Below are 23,297 nucleotides of genomic sequence, written 5' to 3' on the forward strand. Positions count from 1 at the left end.
CAAAATGTAGTTATATAATATGATTTTATTGGTTCAGAGTGGCAAATTGGCTCAATAGCGCCCCCTACAAAATTTAGATGAAGCAGCCCTCGTTGTACGTTTCATATAGATTTACAAAACTTGGTAGGCACATGTATCACACAAAATAAAGTCTCTTGGGACCATGCTCTAAACCCAACCGGAAGTCAGCCATTTTGAGTTTTGTATGAATTGCTCGTGTTTTTTTCCATTTCCAGGTGCTGTACTACGAACTCTCCTAGGGAATTAATCCGATCAGCTTAGAATTTGGTCAGAACAATCTAAAGACCTTAGCGATTAAAGGTTACTAAAAGCTTTAGGTTTCATCGAACGACGTGGATATGGTGTGATGGCCATTTTACATGGTTCGCCATCATCCATCAAGCTGTTGTAATTCGACTGTACTTTGTCAAAACTTTCCCAAACTTGACATGCTTGTTGACTGTCATGGCTTTAGGACTTCTGCATGCCAATATTAACTCATAGTCATCGCACCACCTACTGATAAGCACGGACGTAAGCAGGATTCTATAATTACAGCGGCCCAAACACTGAACTTATTGAAAGGGTTTGTGGGCGCACCATGAGAAAAAGACTTCCCTGATCTAAATATGTGCAAACTAAGATGCTTGGAGAGCAAAAGTTAGATAACAGTGGTTCTCAAACCATGTCAGTGGGCATTAGTGGAGTTGAAGGGAGTTGAACCCCATCCCAGTAAACTAACTGTCTGTTATGTTACAAACACTGAAGCACATTCACACACAAGGCTTACATTTATGATTGTATCGGATGTACACTCAAAACATTTGAGGCTGAAGACCTGGAGAGTCTAAACCAGAAGGCGTCTGCCAGAGATTGAAAGTTCCACTGGCTGTCTGCTGCTAGTGTGTGGAAGCGAATGGCATAATCAGCCGCCCGGCTCTCTACCCAGGACCCCCGTCGAACACCCTTCTTAGGGCCCCGGAAAAGTCCAAAACAGAGCGGCAAATGGCAGATTGATTGTCCCACTCTGCTGTAGCCCATTCCCGTGCCCTCCCTGAGAGGTTGGTAATGAACGCCACCCTGGACCGTTCGGTGGGGTAGGACATGGGCTGGAGGTCGAAGGTAAGTGAACAGAGTGATAGAAAAGAGCGACATGTTGCAGCGTCGCCGTCATACCTCTCAATGTGAGGCACTTGGGGATCGTGGTGCGAGTCGGGAGGAGTCACCGGAGCCAGTGGGACCGGTGGACCTGGCGGTGCTGGCTCCGCCAGCGACTGAGGGTTGAGGCTGGCGAGCACCTGCTGCGTCTGGAGGCTGAGATCCCGCAGCTGGTCCGTCATGGCGGTTTGAAACACATTCTGGCGAGCGTTAATCTCCTGGTGTCAGGATCCCTGTCAGACCAGGCACCTCCCATGGCCACACAGCTGCAGCCACTCCAGCCGATTACCTCCTGCAGGCTGACACACCAGACTCAGGTCCCACTAACGCTTTCCCTGGCACTATATAAACTCTGGTCCTGCAGTCTGGGGTTGTCAGGTCGTACCGTCTTTCACTCGCTTCAACCCCGTTGCATCTTCGGCTTCGAGCGCCTGCCTCCGGTGTCCGTCGGTCCGGGAATCCCCCGTGCTCTCCTTTGTGTTTACGGACTATTCACCCCCGCTCTGCCCTCCGTGGTGTTAACGGACTACACACCGCCGCTCTGCCCTCTGTTGTGTTAACGGACTACTCTCGCCGTCAAGCTACCAGCCATCCGGTGTCGAGCCACGGGACTCACACCGTCGATCTGCCTACTCTCTGGTGTCGGAGCACGGGCTCCACACCTTCCTGTCATCTTAATTCAGGCTAAATAAAACCTGTTTATACCAACTTCTGTCTCCTGTGGTCTTGCTATTGGGTCCTCACCGTGAACTCCCGTGACACCTGGACCCCGTTGGTCAACCCGGAGAGCAATTGTTCGTAGTCGTACAGTCTCTTTCCTTGCGTCTGGAGAGCGGAACGCACGGAGCTGTCCTCTGCTGAGTCCGTCATGGTCAGATCGTACTGTCACGTTTCAGGGCTGGGCTAAGACTTATGAGCAGAGACCGACACTGGAGATGAGGTGAAGTTTAGAAATAAGAATCTTTACTGGTCATCAAAAGAGAAATAAACAAAAACTTAAAGCGACTCCAAACGGGAGCGCGCAAAAACAAACAAAAAGGCAAAGTCAAAAATCATTGAATCCGCACGGGAGACACAAGGAGCACAAGGGGAAGAACAATGACGACCTGACAGCCGGAGCGGGGAAAGCAGGGGAGTATATATGAGTGGGGTAATGAGAGGATTGGAGCCAGCTGGGTGGACCGTGCGGGTGAGTGCAATCAGGGGACCACACACACACACACACACACAGATAGACACAGAGACGCGATGAAACTAACGGGATGTTACATAAACCAGTTAATTCAAAACCAGTTAATCTCGCACACCTGTGCTGGCTAATTTGAAATGATGCAACAGCAGTCCGTGGGTATTTATGGATGTAATAATGTGTTTTGGACTAAATATTTTTACTGAATTGGATCGTCTGCACCTTTGGCAATGTAACAAGACCGTTTTTGTTGGAATATTATCAATGGGTGGACTTCTATAAAGCTTCATCTGTGAGTTGCCTCGATTTTGTAACTGCTTGTTGGTTAGTGGTCTGACAGAGGCGTTGATTGTACCTGCTGTTGTGATTGTATCTTGAAATGGTTTACATAAATCGAATCACAAGTTTCGGAGTGTTAACAGGTTTGTGAAAAGGTTTTATCACAAGTATACTGAACCACCACTTGGTTTCTCTTGTGGAGAAGAGGGTAAATAAACATGCAGTTTCAAACAGTGATGGTGGATGTATCATCCAAATGCACTGATAAATCATTAGCAGTCAAACAATTATTAAAACACTTTATTTTGTTATTTTTTTGGTGGAAATCTTTACATGAAAAAAACCACCAAATTAAAAATGAGTCTTAAGAGATCTTTTTTCAACACAAAACCCAAGTTTATTTTTTTTCATTAAATGTTAACTCGTACCAATAAATAAAAAAACCTGAGTAAAAGCAAAAAATCTTTAATTTCCTATTTTGACATCTTAAAGTTTATAACATATATTAACTTTAAACATTGTATTTATATAATCACAATAACATCAAATTATATTTGTCTTTTTTGGGGGTGATGGCATCATAAAATATGACTACAAACATTCAAAGATACATTTTTAAACCTCAATAGAAAGTCTAAATATATATTATATTCTAATCATGACAATGGACATTGGATAATGCATTAGTAAACAGTTTAAAATAGTGTTGTCTATGAAAGCCTTTTTGTAATGGATGTGGTTTTAATATGAGATGTATTTATTTAAAAGGTGTATGATTAAATTAAGACAGCTGGCCAGGCCTTCATTATTTTTAGGTCGGCATTGTCTGACGCAGAAGAACAAATTCAGATCAGAAAATACTGATGAATCCTAGATTTGTATATAAAATGTTTGTATGCACAGATTGAGCACAGATTTCTGCATACAAACTGTTTCTGAATGAGGCCCAATGAGATCGTAACCATCTTCATTCCTTTGGCATTATTGGAATGCAGTTTGCTGCAAAGACAAACTCCACGTGTTAATATCATCTTGGCTGTGTTCCTGAGGCAGTTTAGACAGTTAGTGAGGAAAAAAAGCAGCATGTTCATCATCAGTGGCCTTTACTGACAGGCTGTGGGATGCCTCAGTCTGTCTCTGTTCTCTCTCCACTAGCACTTCTGCTGAAACAGATGTTCCCTCGATGCCTTCGTGTATACTCACCTCCCTCTTAATTACTGCTGTTAATTAGCAGACACATGCATCCCTTTACAGAAACAAGCATGGACTATACAGTACTTCCATCTCATGATGGGAACAGTGATATTATTGGTATGTATACAACATAGTTTGATGCATTTAAGAGGCAGGTTCAGCAGTTTATAGAGCTGTAATAATAGATGAAGGGAGGAAGTGTATTATTTTCAAGGAGGCGAGCAATTAGAGGAGAACAGAAGGATGTAATACAGAAATACAGTCTACAACATTCTACACGATTTTGCATTACACTGCATCTCTCCCTCATTTCTCTCTGTGTCCTTTTTGTTGCTGCGTTTGTTTTCACTCATCTCTCACACTCGCTCACACACACACACATACACACACACACACACATCTATTGGCTTTGATCCATTAGTCAACACCATATCCCAGGGTTCCATCTGTCCCTGTTTTGCTCTCATCCTCCATGCTGTCCCCCAAAGTTGTCGGCTTATATTTAATGAGGGAGTGTCAGTTGAATTATTCAGCTGTCATTTGTTGCTTTTATAAAGTAAATGGATGTCAGAGAGGATTTACTCTTTACACCACAGCACACAGTGTTCTCTATTCTCTGCTGCGTCGCTGCATGAGATAAGAGTTTTTTGTGAGGGTTGTGTTATTCAGTATGTAAATATGTTAGTTACATGATGGAAAAAAGAGGAATATATTTCAGTCGAGGGCTTTTAAGCAGTGTAATACCCTGTGGTAGCCATATTGAAAAGTCCTCAGTTCAGTTAAGATGACTTTGAACAATTGAGAGTGATAGAGAGATCAATTTTGCCTTTGCATAATATCATTTTCTTTTCCATCACACTTTCTTGGAATTCTGCACCATGTCAAGAGTAGGTAGTTCTTAAATCAGTGTGATATGGGTGAATGACTACATGTAGTGTTAAAGCACTTTGAGTGGTCAGAAGACTAGAAAAGTTCTATACAAGTGCAGTCCAATTAACATTTACCAATCTAGAATAACTATATCATTAGATAATTGATTTCGGAGGTGTTCTGGGCCTAGTAGAATAATGTTAGTTTTGTCTGAGTTTATGATCAAGAAGTGCAGGTCATCCAAGTTGCTATGTCCTTAAGACTGCTTTTGTTGACAGAGATCTGATATTTAAGAGTTGACATTTAATTTTCCCTATTTTGTTGAACTGTTGCGTTGGTGTTGTTAAGTTTAATTAGGATATTTTGTACAACTCCTCTTCTATTTCATTTTGATTTAATTCATTTAAGTGGCTGTGGGGCAGACACAGTCTCTAGGGTTTTGGGTGCGTACCTGCTCTAATGGAAGCACAGAGATGTGCGTAAGACTGCAACTCTGCTTCCTGGTCTCAACTTTGAGTTGTCATGGAGTCAGATTTCTAGATATATAATCCACTCCATCCAAAGTGGGATAAATGCATGTGACTATGGCCCCTGGTGTTGCTAACTTCACATTCCTTACAATAGAGCTGCCAATAATCAGAGTTGGTTTCTCAACGGGTGTGTCGCTAATTGGGGAGAACCTATTAGAAACTTGAAGTGGTTGGTGGTGAACCGTGGGCTTCTGCCTAGACTTATGCTTCCTTTGCGCAGTCAACCAGTCTCCCGGCTGCTCGGGGATTTGCCGGGGGGCGGCTAGTAGAAGCTACGTCTGGTCCGCCCACAGGGGGACGACGACGACGAAGGCTAATCTATTGTATCACATTACTTACTCTCACTTAGGCTACATCCACACTAATACGTTTGAGTTTTTAAATGAAAACGATCTCCGTCCACACGGCGTTTCAGCATCGTTTTTGAAATGATCTCCGTCCAGACTAAAACGCCTGAAAAAGAATATCACGTGACTCTTCACGTACACTGGGCATGCGGGTGGGTGCCGGTGTTAACAGGAAGTAGATTGGTTGCTTAGTTAAAAAAATACTACAGAGTAATAAAGTAGTCTTTAATAATGAAAGGTCGTGTTTGATACTTAAAATCTTCCTCTATAAACTCAAACAGACAAATTTCGTGGAAGGTTTCAGTAGTTTTTAGACTTAGTTACAACGCTGCGGGTCTTGCTCTCTCTCTCACACATCAAATTAACTTTAATATTAACACTTACACATAATGGTTTACTAGATTATGGGTCAATAAATGTGTCTCTCACTCGTTTCCTTGGTTTCGTTGTTGTTCATTCTCACTCGTAGCTCTGCTGGTGGCTGAAGTCTCTGTGCTACTGGGGAGCAATTCATGTTTCTGTGTGGACTTCACAATAGTTGTGCAGAACAAAATATGCATTAATAAGGACAGGAAAGTCCTCTGTTTTGTGTCCGTCCTCCTCAAAGCCGCTAACCGTGACTTCAGACGGCCGCTCCGTAGGTCTAATAATGCCGCTGGACACGCCGCTCACTAATCGCTCCAATAACAGCTACATGTTACAGCTACAACAGCTGCTAGTAAAGACAACTAGGTCAGCAACACCTGTAATCAGTTGTCCATGTTAAATTAACCAGGTAGTCGATCGGTAATCAAGGCTGTTGTTATTTGTGATTTTCCGGGAAAGGCTCACGTGATAGGGGCGTGACGAATCAGGGAAGGACACGTCATGACTGCTAAGAACCAATCAAGTAGCGAACGCGGGTGTGGGCGTCATCGTTTCCAAACTTATCCGTTTTCGACCGTCCACACAAAGAGGCAACCCCGGAGTTTTCAAACTTATCCGTCCTTGGGAGTGTTTTCAAACTTATCCGTCCTCGGGAGCGTTTTCAAACTCCTCCGTTTTCGGTTCTCGAAATCTCTGGCGTAGTGTGGACGCTCAGTGTAAACGTAGCAAAACATATGCGTTTTCAAATGGAAACGGAGTAGTGTGGACATGGCCTTTGATCTTGGCCTCGATGAAAGGGTGTTCTGATGAGGTCCAGGACACAATATTTCTTATTGCTTACATAATTTGTAAAGACTGGATAAACTCATATAATCAAACAGAACATCAACAGTTCCTACACTAGCAGCATGGCTCTATTGATGGCAGGGTTGTTAAGTCCACTGCACTGGTGCTCACTGAAATATCATGCCATTTGAATGTTTTACCTTGAAGTTTTATATAGATGTTCATCATCCCCAGACCATATGGTGAGGGCTTTGGGGATGCCCTAACCTTTTAGTCCCACCAACTAGTTGAGATTTTTAATTTAGGGGAAAATCTCTCAAAAGTTAATACCTGCATGCTCACCAGCAGGATGAATTTTAGGTGATGTTCAGATGTTTCATCTTGAAGATCATCAGATGAAGATGTCAGTCTGTCCAACACTTTGGTTTATGACAAAATAGTTGCAAAATCAATAACATTTCCATCAGCTGTCCTTGTTTTGTTTTGCACGTCACAAGATGGTGAATACGGTTAACATTATACCTGCTAAGCATCGGCTGTTATTATTTTCATTGTCAGCAAGCTGACATTACAAGTGAGATCAAAGCCCACACAGTTGCTGATGTGGCTGTGGATTTAGTCTTGTTTCACGCTTCTTCTTCTTCTTCTTCTTCTTTAAATTAAACGTCTGTGTGTGTGTTTCACAGTTAGCAATTGCTACAGCTTTAGAGGTGCTGAAGAGGTGAAGCTAGTGAACTGTAGAAAGTGGAATTGACAATTTCAGAAGTGTTCAGGACTATTAAGTGTAGACAGACATGTCAACCACTATCTGTTTGCTAATTACACTGTGATCTCAGCTAAACTGCAGTACAACAAAAAGGGCATCATCTACCACTGCTGTAGCTTTCAATAGACTTGTTGACTCTCAATTTTCTCAGACACCTCAATGCAGATTTGAAAGTATATTGTGATCCTTTATATTGTCAGAGCAATAACTCTTTTTGCAGACGCGGGTTCATCCTTTATGATTATGTTTGTGAGGTACAGTTATTCAGAAGCTGGACTGGTGCCAAGGCAAATTGGATTACGTCTCCCAATGTTCTCTCAAGTGTTTTATTATCCCTGAGCTGAAGGCATAATGTGATTACTTGGTGATGCCCTTTGTTCAGCACACTATTATCCTGATGCTGTGTCCATGAGTTCATTAACAGCACATTATGACTTGTTAGACACAAGCACGCAGCAGAGGCCGCTGAGCTCATACAGTATGAGTCATTCATGTTGCGTTCAGGCTGGATAGACTCCTACTGAACGTGGGCGGCAAGTAAAGTTTAGTTTAAACAAGTGCACTGTAATTGAATAATGGGCTGCACGTGCAGTATATAATATTATACATTATTAAGCAGTATTAAGTGGATTTTGGTGATAACAGTCGTGAATTGCTCCCTCATTTTACATTTAAAAACAAAAGGGATACTTTCTAAAAACGGTACCAATTTGTGATATGAGGTTGAATTTATGTGAATAATATTACGATTAGTTTGACGAAATAATCTTTACTTAATGTTTACTTACTATCTGTTTCTCTTCAGAGCATTTAAACTGCATCCTATGGTCTTCATCAGTGGTTGGAGTTTTCTCAGTTGTCACGAAGATCAGTGTCAATATTAATGAATACACAGAGAATTCACGCATGTATTGCGTGATTTATATACAATGACTCTGTCCACAAAAATATGTTTCAATTCTGGGTCGGCCCTATGGTTGTTTCCCAGTTGCATGTGTCCAGAATATCTTCACATACATATCCTTACCAGATGTCCAAGCCACCTCAACCTGCTTCAGTGCATATGGACTATTATTGATTGTTTTAATCTCACTCAATGTGTCACAGACCCTTCCCACATCAGAGGGCATACTCTCGACCTTGCTTTTACTCTTTAAATATTGATTCTGTTCTGTTGATCTTTGTATTTCATATCAGAATTGTGTTCTTTTGAATTGGATACCTAAGGGTGTCCTTCTCAAATTAGCTCTTGCATCCTAAACAATCTCTATGCAGCAGTTTTCTGCTGGCTTTTATATTAGCTCAAATGATGGGTTGGGTAATTTCAATTTTGCTGGGTAGTTTTTGTGTAGCCCAGCTGCTGGGTTAGTGGCTGGCTCATTCTTAGTGACAGTAGAAAGTAGAGGCTGGGTTATCTGCAGTCGGCAAATAGCATGGTCACTGAGCAGTCTTTTTGACTCCTCTCCTCCAGCAGTCCTCTAACATAATTCAGTAAAGGTAATTATTCATTTTCAAGGCAGCAGGTGAACTTTCATCTCCAAGTTCAACTGTCTTGACATGTTTTACAGTGTATGGCAAGTCTCTAAGCTTCACAAGCATCTACTGAAGACCTACATAAATGTTTTAACTCTTTCCTGCCTGGTACGGTCGACGAAGCTGTAAATCTAAGAATAAACTTGTGTCGATGGCCAGCAATATAGTTGGCAAACCCCGAAAGCCCTTGACTCAACTTTTTACAGAAATGATGAAGAAGAAAACGAGGAGTATCCTGAGCGATATCTCCCATCCTCTTTTCAGCCAGTTTGAGCTCTTGAGCTCCGAGAGGCTATGGAGTCCCTCTGGAAACTAAAAATGTGTTTAAGAATTCCTTCAACCCAAGTGCCATCAATATTCTTAAGTCAACAAAGTGACTGAGTAGATCTAAGCCACTGACACTGACATTAACTGTTTTCACGTGTGGTATAACCAACAGTATATGTATTTGTTTTTCTAACCGCCTGTCTGCTTTTTATGTTGTTGTTTCTTGTGTTTGGTGAGCAGAGACAAATTTACACCCTGGACGATGATAAAGATGTATTGTTTTGTATTACAACAGCACCATGAGCAAAGAGAATTCAAAAAATACTTTTTAAGACATTTTATGATCTTAAATTCTGAAAATCAAATTTAAGGATCAGCAGCAACCCTGTTATGGGAGGAGGAGGCTTGTAGCCTATCGCATGCTCGCAAAGTCTTCTAATAAGCACATATCAATTGAATGTAAATGTAAGTAGCAGTTACAACATTGTTACAGTACGTTTGACAACACAAACACTACATGGTTTAAAAATTGATGTAAAGGTATTGTCACAATCAGGCTTTGCCTTATGTGTTGTTTGTGTGTGTATTTCTGTAGCTCCTCACTCTTCTACTCAGCCACTCCCTCAGCACCAGTCTAACTCCCTTCACCTGTCACTTATCAGTAATCAAGCACTCCCTCATCAGCACAACTCTCCTCACCTGTTCTAGTCACTATTTAAACCCGTCTTTCACTTACTCACTGCCAGGTCATTGTTTGTTCTACCCACCCGTTTGTCTCGTCCTGTTCCCGGTTTCCCCGTCTGCCTGCCCCTGCCTGGGTTTCCCCCCTCGTCTCTTGTGCTTGGACTCCCTGTTGTGTGGTAATTATTTCCTTTTGGTGTGGAATAAAACGCCTTTTTCACTCATCTACTGTCTGCGCTTGAGTCCTTATCATGCCTCATGACAGGTATTTCTGCTTACCAGTCACTTTGTGCATTGCCGTAGCGTCAGGTTTGTTTATACAGATGAACTTGGGCACGATGGATCTTGAGTTTCCAACTTGAATGACTGTTCCGTTGCACTTTTCCGAGTACAATGGATTGCAGCATAACCTTAGTGTTGGTGTCAAGCGGAAACCTCTGGTGCTGAGAAAAGAATGTGGAAATGCCAAAAACTGCAGTTACTCAAATGGCCACTTGAGACTAAATGTTAAATTTTATAGTCTCTCTAGCCAATATTACTATTCATGACATTTGTATAACTCACCTGTGTATTTTATATTAAGGCCTAAAGTTTGGCATAGTTGAGGGCATGGCCGCTTTGAGTGACAGGTGGGTGCCGTAATTGGTTGCTAGATGCTAGCTGTCAGCTCTGCTGTGTCACACTGCTGCCTCATCTCCATTGAACACCCACCCCTTTGCTATTTTTAGAGTAATTCGTTGTCGTCAATGCCAAGATCCCACTTTGAAGCTCACACTGGCTCTTCAGAAAATTACGGGGGACATCATGAAGACTACATCCATATTTTATATTGTGTAGGTTAGCCTAGACCAGTAATTTTCAACCGCTGTGCCGAGGCACACCAGAGATCGCCAGGTGTGCCGTGGGAAAATGTCCAATTTCACTTAATGAGTCCAATAAAATATTATTTAGTTGTTGCAAATACTTTGCCATTGTTGAGCGTCTGAGCTGCAATATAGTGGCTGGCTAAGTAATAAATACTCTTCCATGCCAGTGGGTGGCAGTAGGTAGCGCAATGATGACCGTGTTCATTTAGGACAGTAGAATGAAATGACCCGCAGGAGAGGTTGCGGTGACAAGACGAACAGCGATGGGGAAAAATGCAGACTCTGAACTGGACAAAATAATCCAGATGAAAAGCCTAGTAAGGATCAACACATTTAGAGACTTGTCATTAAATTGTCAGCATATATCCGGCACTCGGTACAACGGCCTGCCAGTAAATATCATGTTTATCATAACTGGCCCGCCACAATACAGAGCTCCGGGATGAAAAGTGGCGATGTTAGCTGGCTTTTTGTGCAGCATAACAAAGCATCTCACAACGCTAAACCTCCAGCTTCAGGGACGGGGATAGACATGTGTGATGCAGTAAGAGTCTCCACCGCTGTGTTCCCGACTGCACATTTTGCTGACAAACTGGGTGCACTTGGCACAGAGATCACTCGGCGATTTGCTGACTTTGCAGCTCAGAAATTTAAATTTGAACTGCTCAGCAATCTGTTTGCAGTTGACGTGGAAAGAGCACCTGTGGAGCTGATAGACCTCCAGTGTAATGACACACTCAAGACAAAGTATGACTCTGTTGGCGCTGCACAGTTTCCAAGCTTCATCCCCGAAACGATGCCTTAACTCCGCCTACATGCTGCTCAAACACTCTGCATGGTTGGAAGCACATACCTGTGTGAGCAGCTTTTCTCTGTGATAAAGATGAACAAAAACCCACACACGAGTCATCTCACTGATGCACACCTTCACTCCATCGTGAGGGTTTCCACAGAACCTAACTCCAGACATTAATGAACTGGCAGCCAAGAAAAGATGCCAAACATCTGGCTCTGGTACATATGCATAAAATAATGTAGCCTACCTAAACATGTATTCCTTTTGCACTTTGTCCAATATCCCTTCTATCCTGTTTATTAAAAATGGTGACTCTATTTGGCCCTCAATGTAGTCCCAATTTCTTATTTTGGACCTCTCTGTGATTGAGTTTGACACCCCTGGCATATACTGTATGCTGTATTATGCTAAAAGGTGTCATTTTGTAACCTTTTTGGTTGTTGGTGTGTTGCGGGATCGTTTTAATGTAAAAAATGTGCTGCGGCTTAGAAAAGGTTGAAAAACACTGGCCTAGCCAAATTTCTACTACATACAGAGCCCCACCTGTTTGTGAGAAAAATACAGCTATTTCAAAGGTGTTAAATTAGTTGTTAAGGCCATACCCTCAAGACCAATCATAAAGTTTTGTGTTCATTATTGCAAGTATTTATGATTTGCATTACCTAATCTTTAACATATTTGAGATCAGCCTATATACATATTGTTTTAAATGCATTATATATAAATTACATTTTTACTGATTGGACTGTAAGAAATCAAGAAAATAATGAAAACCAATGTATGAGATTAAATTAACATTATAGTCAGAATTAATCATTATTTGAGTTGAATGATCAATTCAAGTTGCTATGTTGGTTGGTCCAACCCAGTGGTTTGTTGAAAACTACCCGAAATCGGTTGTGAAATTCACCCATCCCCGAGTTCACAACCAGTAAGAACGTTTGGAGTTTAATGGCGTAATTAGTAATGCCAGCGCTATATATTTTGTTGTCCTTGTATGTAATAGTGAACATAATCCCTAATTCTTGTCAATTTAACACACATACAGTATATTAAATCAGTACTATATAATACTTAAATATTCAAAATGTTGTTGCACCCTTAACAATAGTCTGAAGTCTGCTGTTCACTTAGTATGCACATAATGACACTTGTGTTCTGTCAGTGGATACACATCCATACAGACTCCCTCAGCAGCTTTTCTCAGGAGAGCTGTGGATTCATCCTTCAGCTAGGTGAGATAGGAGGCAGTTGATATGATCTATGAAGGGCCACGTGAAGACCACACTCCCCTTTCCATTTAACGCCTGAATAAAGATATACCCACTGTGATAAAAGCGACCAGGCATCTCGCCAGACGTGCTGTCAGCGAAGGAGACAAGCTGACAATTACCAGGCCTATCTGCAGTGTAATCACTGAGCTCTACATTGTCCTTTTGGCTTTTTCCATATTTCTTGCTTTTGATTTGTGCCTGAACGTTATGCAAAGCATACTTCCAATGCTGTTTTGTATGATACATGCTGATGGGAAAATGTTTGTCACTTGCTGCCCTATATTTGTCACAGATATTGGTTGAACCACATAAAGTCAAGGTCACCTTCCGAGCATCTCAGGTCAACATTTCTGACTTCACCAGAGTGTTGATTATTATGTTTTTTGCTCTCTCGGAAATCCATGAGTTTAAGTGCAAACCAGCCCTTGAACTGTGCAAGTAATAACACCTTCATAACAAATTGTAAGTGCAAATAGCTTCAGATGTTAAATTATTCCAAGGAGGCTGGCACTCCTGCGCCCTGAAGCCCTTTTTATAAAATAGGAGCATTATCTGATCTGAAATTGGAGAACTCTCCCCGTTTTGGTTTCTCACTGGCTGATGACTTTGCACGGTGTGGTAACAATAATGGCTGCCGCTCTGAATGGATAAACTCTGTGCAAAGCCTTTACGCCACTTTTGAAATGATCCAGTATAATGTGGGTAACTGCTGTTGTAAAGTGTTAGCCAGTTGGGTGCAATTTTTGATGTGAATGGCCATGACTGCAAATACACATTATGTAAATAGTAACATTTACATATGATTTACATATGTATGTCTCTGGCAAGCAGAGAGAGGCTCAGGTTTAGATCAGCCTTCTTCTCATTTTATATGGTTGGTAAACATCACTTTCTGATATGGTCATTCTTGGCACTCTGTTCTTCTCTGGACAATCCCTTAGTGAATCAGAATCCAATTTATACATTTAATGGTCAAGTGTGGTCAAGCATACAAGAAATTGAACTCTGGTGAACTTGGTTCTTTGCAATTTTTTGCAACACACTTCTTGCAAAACACCTTACAGTGTTTCTTACATTAGACACATATGTTGAAAAAAACACTTTGATTGGAAATAAAAAACATGCCTGGGTACACCACATGCTCTGTGAGAGACATGTAGAGAATACAATGTTGGTATTGCCTTGTTTAATTACCATTGCAACAGGAAATTAATCAATGAATGACTGACCACAGACGTCAGGGCGACGGGCCTGTAGTCATTTAATCCTGTGATGGAGGATTTCTTGGGGACCGGGATGATTGTGGAGCGTTTGAAGCAGGAGGGGACTTCACACAGTTATCGGTTGAAGATCTGCGTCCAAAGATCCAAACTGACGCAGGGTCGTTGCCTGAACTTGTTTTCCAACTTTTCAGTGTAGCTCCTCTTTGCTACCTTGATCTCCCTCGTCAGTGTTTCTGGTCTGATTGTACAGGATTCTGTCCCCACTTCTGTAGGCCTCCTCTTTAGCCTGACAAAGCTGCCTGAGTCTTGCAGTAAACCAGGGTTTATTGTTGTTGTATGTGCAGAAGGTTTTAGTCGGCACACACATGTCCTCACAAAAACTGATATGATGTCACAGTGTCAGTGAGCTCATCCAGGTCTGTAGCAGCAGCCTCAAAAACACTCCAATCAGTGCAGACAAAACAGGACTGTAACTCCAGCTTTGCCTCGTTTTGCCTCCATCGCCTCGCAGACTTCACCACAGGCTTTGCAGATGAATGTTGCACACTATATACAGTACATGTATATATCTGGCGACTCCATACTGGGCCACTTGTTAATGTATTTACGCAGATCTGGAAAGTCAATTTGTTTGGGTTGTGTAGCATGAACGGGTCCTGGCCAACGGAAAGATGGGCAGGATCGCACCTAACACGGTGGTAACTCAGTCAGTAGTCCGACTTTAGGGGATCTGATGGGTCAGAAGTGTACCTTCAGCCTTTTACCTCACCCCGTAGCTGAATCGTTAGGATTTCGGAATTATTGTCTTTCTGAGAGTCTTGTACGGCTTGGCCCTAGGTGCTCTCAGTAGGATGTAATATGAGTAGTTACGTAGTATGTCTGTACCTTACTACTGCCTATTTTAGTTTTCTCACCATTTTTGATTAACACTGCCAAGTCTTCACCCAGGGAATTTACCTTAAGGTCCTCTGGAGTCTGTCGTCACATATGTATCACACGTTTCCAGGACAGAGGAAGAGGGGTAACTTAATCTAAAAAACTAGAGTCTTCAGTTTGAGTCCCAGTCACTTACAAATGGTAAGGCTGCGGTTTTATTACAGTTTTCTCAATACAGTTACATAAAACACTTTCAACTAAAGGAAAGTCTATGTGGTGCAAAATATATCAGTCACTGTAAGCTGTCTTCTGATAGCAGAAATGTCTCACAGGGTCTTCTATAAAAGAAGGGCAGTCCAGTCTCTAAACTGGAAAAAAGGCCATTAGTCAGCTTTCGCTGTGAGTTTTATTCTTCTTTTTTTTGTTATGCTGTCTTCTGATGGCAGAAGGGTCTTCCAGTCACCCCTCTCAGGGTGAAGACTCTAGTCACCCCTGAGGGTGAAGCCTGTTCTTTCAGTTTTGCAGCTGCTTTTATGCTTATCTGAGGCTGGAACCTCCCCCAAAATAATGCGTCACTCACACGAGTCATCCTTTTTGTAGGTCAACTTACAGGATGTAAGAATTATACAAAGTTTGAGTGACTATTTTACATAAAGTGTCTGCAGTTTATATGTTAAATCACTTCTATCATGAAATAAAACAGTTTATATGTTTCAACAGTTATACTTTTAAATCAAACAGGTTACAGGTTGTAATAGTTATGCTTTCATATTTTTCTACAATCGCCAACTTTGGTGGTTAACTCTCTTTCATTGTTTGACAAACTATGACACCAACTGTGTGTGCACACTTACATACGTCATCATTGTTACAAAGTTTAAAAGGGTCTATAATAGTAACAGTTTTTCTCAGGTGAAGTTGGACAAAATAAATATTTTGCACGTTATCATTCTTCGCTGACCATGGTGATCTCATCTTGGAGGTCAGTACCAGGCTCAGTCCAGGAGCTGACTGTGTAATGAAATGCTGTCTTGGTTAAAAAGGCACTGAATACGCGCAGATTGTGATCGCAAACACAATTGAAACCGCAACAGCGTTTTAAATATGACCCATGGTGATTGTTGTGCAGAATGGGGTCATCGGCTACTGTGTCAGGTTGAGAATCCTCAACTAGCATAGGATGCTGCTGGGCCTTTTGTGATATTAGAATCAATGTTGGTCTCCTTCTTCAGGTCCTGTGAGGCTTCGAATCTCTCAGAATCTTCATTATTTATTTTGTTTTTTGATATGATCCACAGATGGTCTAATTCTTACACTGTTTTCTATCAGGTGTTGAATGTGAATCTATCTGAGGGAGACAAGGTGGTGTTTGAAGATGTGGGCCACAGAGAGAACACCATGCTGGCCAATGAGTCCATTCTGATGAGGGGGTTGGTAATAAGAAGCCACAGCAATCAGATCTCTATCCGCTTCCACAACCAGAGGTCTCAGGTTGGATCAGTGCTGCTCAGATACCAAGGTAAGTTTGTATTACATGAAAGATGATATTTAAATGATTTAATGTTTTTTTGCTCCCTTGACATTTTTGTAACTTTAAGTTGAATTCACATTTATCATGTAATAAACTGCTGTTAAATATCACTGTAGTGCCATACAAAGGAAGTAGAATTATATAGCTGTATTGCCTGTAGCAGATTTGATAATTAATAAATCACATGTATCAAAATTTGTAATATTTAATTTAGAATTACGACTCATAAGCCCATGAAGTAACTGTATTTAACATTCTGAATATTAATATATCATCAAACACATAGTATCTGTGTAAAGATCTAGAGGAGTAACGGCTACCTGAGCAGAGAATGAAGTCTCTCTCCCTCTGTGTGTTGATACCAGAGCTTCTCTTTGCTTTGCTGACATAGCCGGGCCGGCCGCATGCCTTTGAGTGCATGTGAGCATCCCAGACTGATAAGCTCATGGCCGCCACTCTGCACTGCTCTCATATGGAGGTTACAGCTGTTCACTTTGTCCCGACCAACAGCGTCATCGAAGCAATGACGCCCTTCATTTCCCACCCAGTTAAACACTGTAAACTCTGTCAGCACTTTTGCAGTTAGCTGCCGGCTTGCTGTCGCCATGTTGAGAGCTGTTGAGAGGCAATCAAAATTAATTGAATTTGTAATTTTGAATTTTTCAATTACATTAATAAGCACATTTGCACTGATTTATTGATCAGCCCGGTATGAACTATATAAGTTAAAGCTCCCACACATTGAGCTAAAACTCTCCACAGATATAGTCTACAGAAATACTCTATGAGCTAGCCTTCCCTGCCCAGCTTTTTGTCTGAAATACTAAAAGATTAGGTTGTTGATCAATGCATTCAATGTTGTGGATTGCGATGGCTTAAGCAGTACATGTGTTGGCTGAGATAGGATTTATCACAGTTGGGTTGCTGTTGCAACTTATTGTTCCAAGGCAGAGAAAGGAAAGTGCAGGCCAGGCAGCAGTGGAGGGGAATGGCACCATCGATATATGTGATTGTATTCATGGTTGAACATGCTCACACTCACCATCATCAATTTACAATATGTCACTTCTGACATGCATATAAAGGCAGGCAGCATAACAAATATTGCATAACTCAGTGTTGAAGGCGATATGCCATGTCACCCAGGAAAGTCATTTTTCCATGTCATTTATATATACAAAAATGATTATGTTGGCCTACATACCGCCATATAACATGTTGGATCCAAAGATGTATCTGATGGATTAAAATGTTATTGTCTCAAAAATGAACAGATAATGAGGTGACTTTTGCTGATTTAGTCACTAACCACAAATTCGTATGATTATGTGATACTGGTTGGGTAATAATTTAAGATTCTGTTATCAATCATGGGCAGGTTAATTCAAAGTGAGACTATATAATAATAATAATAATACATTTTATTTATAGAGCGCTTTTCAGAGTTTTCAAAGACACTTTACATTAAAATCATCATATATAAAAGCTATACACTAAAAACATAAAACACACAATAATGGTCACACATTAAAAGCAGTTTTGAAAAGGTGGGTTTTGATTTGGGATTTGAACATGGAAAGGTCAGTGCAGTCTCGGATGTGTTTGGGGAGAGAGTTCCAGAGGGAGGGGGCTCTGTTGCCCCATGTCCGGTGCTTGGTCCTCAGTGGAAGGGACAGGAGGTTGGCATCAGAGGAGCGGAGCCGACGGGATGGAGTGTGGTAGTGAAGCAGGTTGGTGAGGTAGGAGGGGGCCTGATTATGGAGGGCTTTGTGAGTGAGGAGAAGGATTTTATATTGGATCTGTTGTGGGACGGGGAGCCAGTGGAGGTTCTGGAGAACAGGGATGATGTGGTCACGGGAGCGGGAGTGGGTGAGCAGGCGAGCAGCAGAGTTCTGGATGTACTGGAGTTTATTTAGGATTTTGAATGATGTGCCATGAAGAATACTGTTGCAGTAGTTGATTCTGGAAGTGATGAAAGCGTGGATCAGAGTTTCAGCAGCAGATAAGGAGAGTGATGGGCGGAGACGGGCCATGTTTTTTTTAAGTGAAAAAAGGCAGTTCTGGTGATTTGTTTGACGTGGTGTTCAAAGGAGAGGTTGCTGTTGAACATGACTCCGAGGTTGTGGATGTGTGGGGAGGGAGACAGAGTGGAGTTGTCGATGGTGAGGCAGAAGTTGTGACCGGTTTAGTGAGGGATTTGGGACCGATGATGATCATGTCAGATTTATCACAGTTGAGTTTGAGGTTTGCATCCATGATTTAATGTCAGTGAGGCAATTGGTCAGAGTGGAGTGAGTGGCAGTGGTAATGGCCTTTGTGGAGATGTAGAGCTGGACATCATCGGCGTAGCAGTGAAAGTGAAGACCATGGTGACGTATGATGTTACCAAGAGGGAGCAAGTAGAGGATGAACAGAAGAGGACCAAGCACCGAACCCTGGGGGATGCCTTGAGACAGAGGAGCAGTGGAGGAGGTGCAGTTGTTGATGCTGATGAACTGTTGTCTGTTTGTAAGATATGATTTAATCCAGAAGAGAGCAGTTCCGGTGATATTGAGGGAGGGTTCGAGGCAGGAGAGAAGGATGTTGTGGTTGATGGTGTCAAAAGCTGCAGTGAGCTTGAGGAGGATGAGAATGTTGAGGTGAACACCGTCTGAGGAGAGGAGGAGGTCGTTGGTGACTTTGAGGAGGGCTATTTCAGTGCTGTGCTGTGAGCGGAAACCGGATTGAAATGGCTCGAACAGCTCATTGGAGATGAGGTGGGCTTTGAGTTGTGTGCCGACAACGCCACACAACTCAACTTTCAAAAGAGTAGCAACTCAAACTTCTGCTAATTAAACACTTTATAATAAGGATGAAAGGAAAGGCACAAGGTCAAAGGGGTTTTATTTAGTCTTTCATTTATTCAGAGGTTTGTTTTGGGCTTAACATGAATTAAACCAATCAGAGTGTTGTCTCCCATTCCCTTTAGCCTGCACCGGTGCAATGCTATTTAAGTGTTCAAAGTGAAAGCTTAGCGGACCCTCTGCCTCCGCCCTCTCCCTCTCCTCTGTCCCATCAACTACTCCATTTGACTGCAAATGAGCAAAAGCACCAATAACCTATTTCACTGAGGAGAAGGTGCTCTGTTTGTGTAACAAGTGTACAAGCATAGTGAACTCGCCTATGTAGGCACATCTTACTATCTGAAAAATGTGCCCTTTAAATAGTAGGAAAATACTGCATCATTGACTTTAGACCAGGTTTTTGTTGGTTAATGGCTCAATCGCTTTCTGCTGCCTCAAGATAGCAATGTGCCAACAATGCTCCTGACTGTGCCTCATATTAAAACTAGTGCTGGGCAAGTTAACGCATTATTATCGCGTTACGCATTAATTAATTAACGCCAACAATTATTTTATCGCGCGTTAACGCAGTTTTTTAAAATGTATTATTAAGCGGACATTTTTAACACAAGAACCAGGCGGCCGACCGGTCTGCAGCAAGCGGTGACCAGCTGTTTGTGTGGCATCTCTTCCGTCTCTTCCTGTTTCCTTCACCTACATTCCCCTGGGTCCTAAGTCCCTCCATGTACAGCTTCTTATCACCCTCTATGTACCAACGTACATTTATAACAAATACCACACATATTACGGTAATCAGCGTTGCATATGTGTCTGACCAAAATACCAAAAAAAGCAATGATTCATTTAAATAATTTTTTTAGAGTTTTTAAAGTGTTTTTGTTTGGAATATGTATAATAAGCATATAATTTAGTTATTGCTACTGAGAATTTAACAAACGTGAAGAAAAAAACATGACGTAGATAGGTTTGCAGTTTTCAAGGTGTATATTTCAAATTGCATCTCTTACACACATGAAGATAAAGTTGTGAACACGGGCTGAATATCTATTATCAGAATCATAACTATATTTCAACTACTGTGTAAAGGGAATAGGCTACTGCTGTTAAAAAGCACCTGATTTGTTTAAAGTGTTTGCAAACCAAATGTTATTGCACTTTTGTTCATATAGCAGTACTCTTAAAATAAAAGTGCGCAATACACTACTTTTGAATTAATTATTGAATTTTGCGCATAATGCGATTAATCGCAAAACAATCATGCGATTAAAAATTGTAATCGTTGCCCAGCACTAATTATAACCAACACGGCAATGTGCGCACGGATGGTACACCAAGTACATGTTCTACATAAACGTGTGCTGTGCGCAGCGCTGTAAGATCGTTGTGAGATGGAGGCCAAGCATGGAGCAGCGCAAGAGTGCAGACCCAGCTGTATATAGTTAGATGTAAAATGCACACTTGATGAGCTGTTTGAAATGTCTTTGTTTACAGTAAAAAAATGTATTGATTATTATAAGAATAAAATATTTCAGGTTTTGTGACAATTGTTATTATTACTATTACTATTATCACCATTATTATAATTATTAGGGGGCATCACCCTGTACAATTGTTATGGACAAGTTGAGAGCAAACAGTTGCTCATTCACAAATCCAGCAGACATTGAGCGACATTAGCAATCCTCTATTTCTTTCTTCTTCTGCTTCTGTCCACCTGGTGAATGTCAGTCCAATGTTCACTCTCCTTTTAGCTCTGTATTTGTCCATACCAACTACTGGGAAATGTTGGTATGAGTCTCTTCAGCTGCTTAATGCTCCAAAATATTCACCAGCTAGTCTAACTGTTTGCTGCTGTTTGCTGTTGAGCAGGTAGAGTACAGTGGCTGTGTCACTGGAAAAAGCTGTTTGCTGCTGCTCGAAGTGAGGTTAATAAGAGTAAAGTTGTGGCCTAAAAACCTGAACAGTGAGCTGAAAGATGCTTGAGGGCTCCATAAAGCTGAAGAGAATGGCTCCCTCATGGATCAAACGTCTAACTGTTACCCCATAGATGTATCAAACTATACTACAGATCCATTAAAATGTGTAAAGACTGTTTCAGAGGATGGTCCAAACTGATAACAATAAAACTCTACTTGTCTTTCTTTGCAATAAAACAAATATATTGATATTATATGTTGGCACTAAGGAAAAGCAATCAACTGCTTCAGTTTAGAACTGCTGGTGTCAATATCTTCTTTTGAAAAGCCCAGAAAACACCCATTAGAATACTTTTGATGTAGATGATGTGAATTTGAGGTGAATTTAAGAGCTGCATGCTTCATCTAATCACTTGATAGTCTTCCATTTGACTCTTGCATTACAAGAGTGATGCTGGGAGGATCGTGCATGTTGAGCAGCGGATGGGCCAGCTCATTCTGCTCCTTGGATAATTATAAACCATTGACATGCTGACAAATTAATTTAAAATGGGCATGTATCCAATATTCTTTGGGTTATTATGAAGATGTAATTGCAACAGGATTTTTTCATGACTTAATTATGGGGGGAGTTGAAATTACTTTTTTCCCGCATTAATTACTGCCATGTCAGAAAGTAGCATGAATAACAGCACACATAAATAGGTTTGGCATTCAGTTGAGTCCGTCAAGCATAAAACAAACGTTATCTCTTTAGTGAAAATGTACACAGTGTTCAGCTGCAGGGACAGAAAAAGGGTGTTTTGTAAAGTGTTTTCATCATTACTCTGACTTTGTATTCCAACCTTTACTGTCTGTTAGCACATTTATGCCTCTCACAGGTGGAGCGTTTAATAATTTCATCTTGAGCAAACTGGTGTGTAACTACATGTGTCGAGAGATGGACTGCCCTCAATGGCACCTGACGTATTCTGTGATAACGTTGAAGATCCAGTGCAGGATATTTACTTTTAGCCCAACCCAAATTGTTCATATTAATACATGATGAATCGGGTCATAGTATATCCTTCTGTATTCATCCTAAGTGAATAAGGTAAAACAAATGTAACAAACAGATATCGCCATGAAACTTCCCCAGTTCGTTACTCACATTAAGACAAATCATTTTTATATTACCAGTTTTCTGAAAGTAGGCATTATCGTATTAAATATGAGGTAATTTGCATACATTTCTAAAACAGGAATCTGAATATTGGCTCAGGTTCAAAATGATTGTGATTTTGTTCATTTTGTCATATTTTGGTTATCTCGTTATATCACTCCATAAATCATACTATTACCAGCCATAAATAAATACATTTTTTGCATGTTCTAGGAGTAAAATTTTGTATAAATCAGGCTCTGAATCATATATAAAACAACCCCTCCATAGTAAACTTCAAAATATAGAGAAATGAAACTGGTAAGTTTGGTGTACGTAAGTGCTACTAGAGATTTGTGGCTCATTTAGAGAAAACGGCCTTTAAAGAGATGTTTTGTAAAATCACATACATTTATAAGGCACTACAGGTGAATAGGGTAAAAATAGATATCACCATGAAACTTCCCCAATAATTTTTTTGTATTGCAAGTTTCTGAAATGGTATGTTAAAATATGCAAATGAGGTATTATTTAATAATAACCTTTGGTGAATTTAGGAGAAATCTACAGATGGAGGCAAAAAGTGCAAAATCTGTAAATTGTCCAGGCCATGAAAAGATGTTTTGGAGTGATTTTGTTTTTGTTTTTTTACTTTGGGGTTCCTTTTATGTCTGCTTTGTAAAGCACTTTTTATTGCTGCTTGTTTTGATAAGTACTATATAAATTACCTTTTATTATTAATATTACACAAGATGTATTTGTCAACGGATTAAACCTTCATTGCACTACATGAGATGTTTCATCTATAATCTAGCATTAAATATTACAATTACACAGAAAATTTGTATTTTCTATAAAGCGGACA

General features: G+C 40.9%; 1 protein-coding gene across 4 annotated transcripts in view; it reads left to right on the top strand.

The window, feature by feature from the left end:
* LOC116397212 (seizure protein 6 homolog) overlaps positions 1-23,297 on the top strand; it is a 249,613-nt gene that overhangs the window by 146,957 nt on the left and 79,359 nt on the right. For all 4 annotated transcript variants that reach the window (XM_031872444.1, XM_031872441.1, XM_031872443.1 and 1 more), the window contains one exon: positions 16,331-16,520. In XM_031872444.1, the coding sequence (XP_031728304.1) occupies positions 16,331-16,520 (190 nt within the window). The remainder of the gene's footprint in view (positions 1-16,330; positions 16,521-23,297) is intronic.

This window comes from Anarrhichthys ocellatus, unplaced genomic scaffold (assembly GCF_004355925.1).
Source record: "Anarrhichthys ocellatus isolate YVR2014 unplaced genomic scaffold, GSC_Weel_1.0 scaffold64, whole genome shotgun sequence".
Taxonomy (NCBI): Eukaryota; Metazoa; Chordata; class Actinopteri; order Perciformes; family Anarhichadidae; genus Anarrhichthys; species Anarrhichthys ocellatus.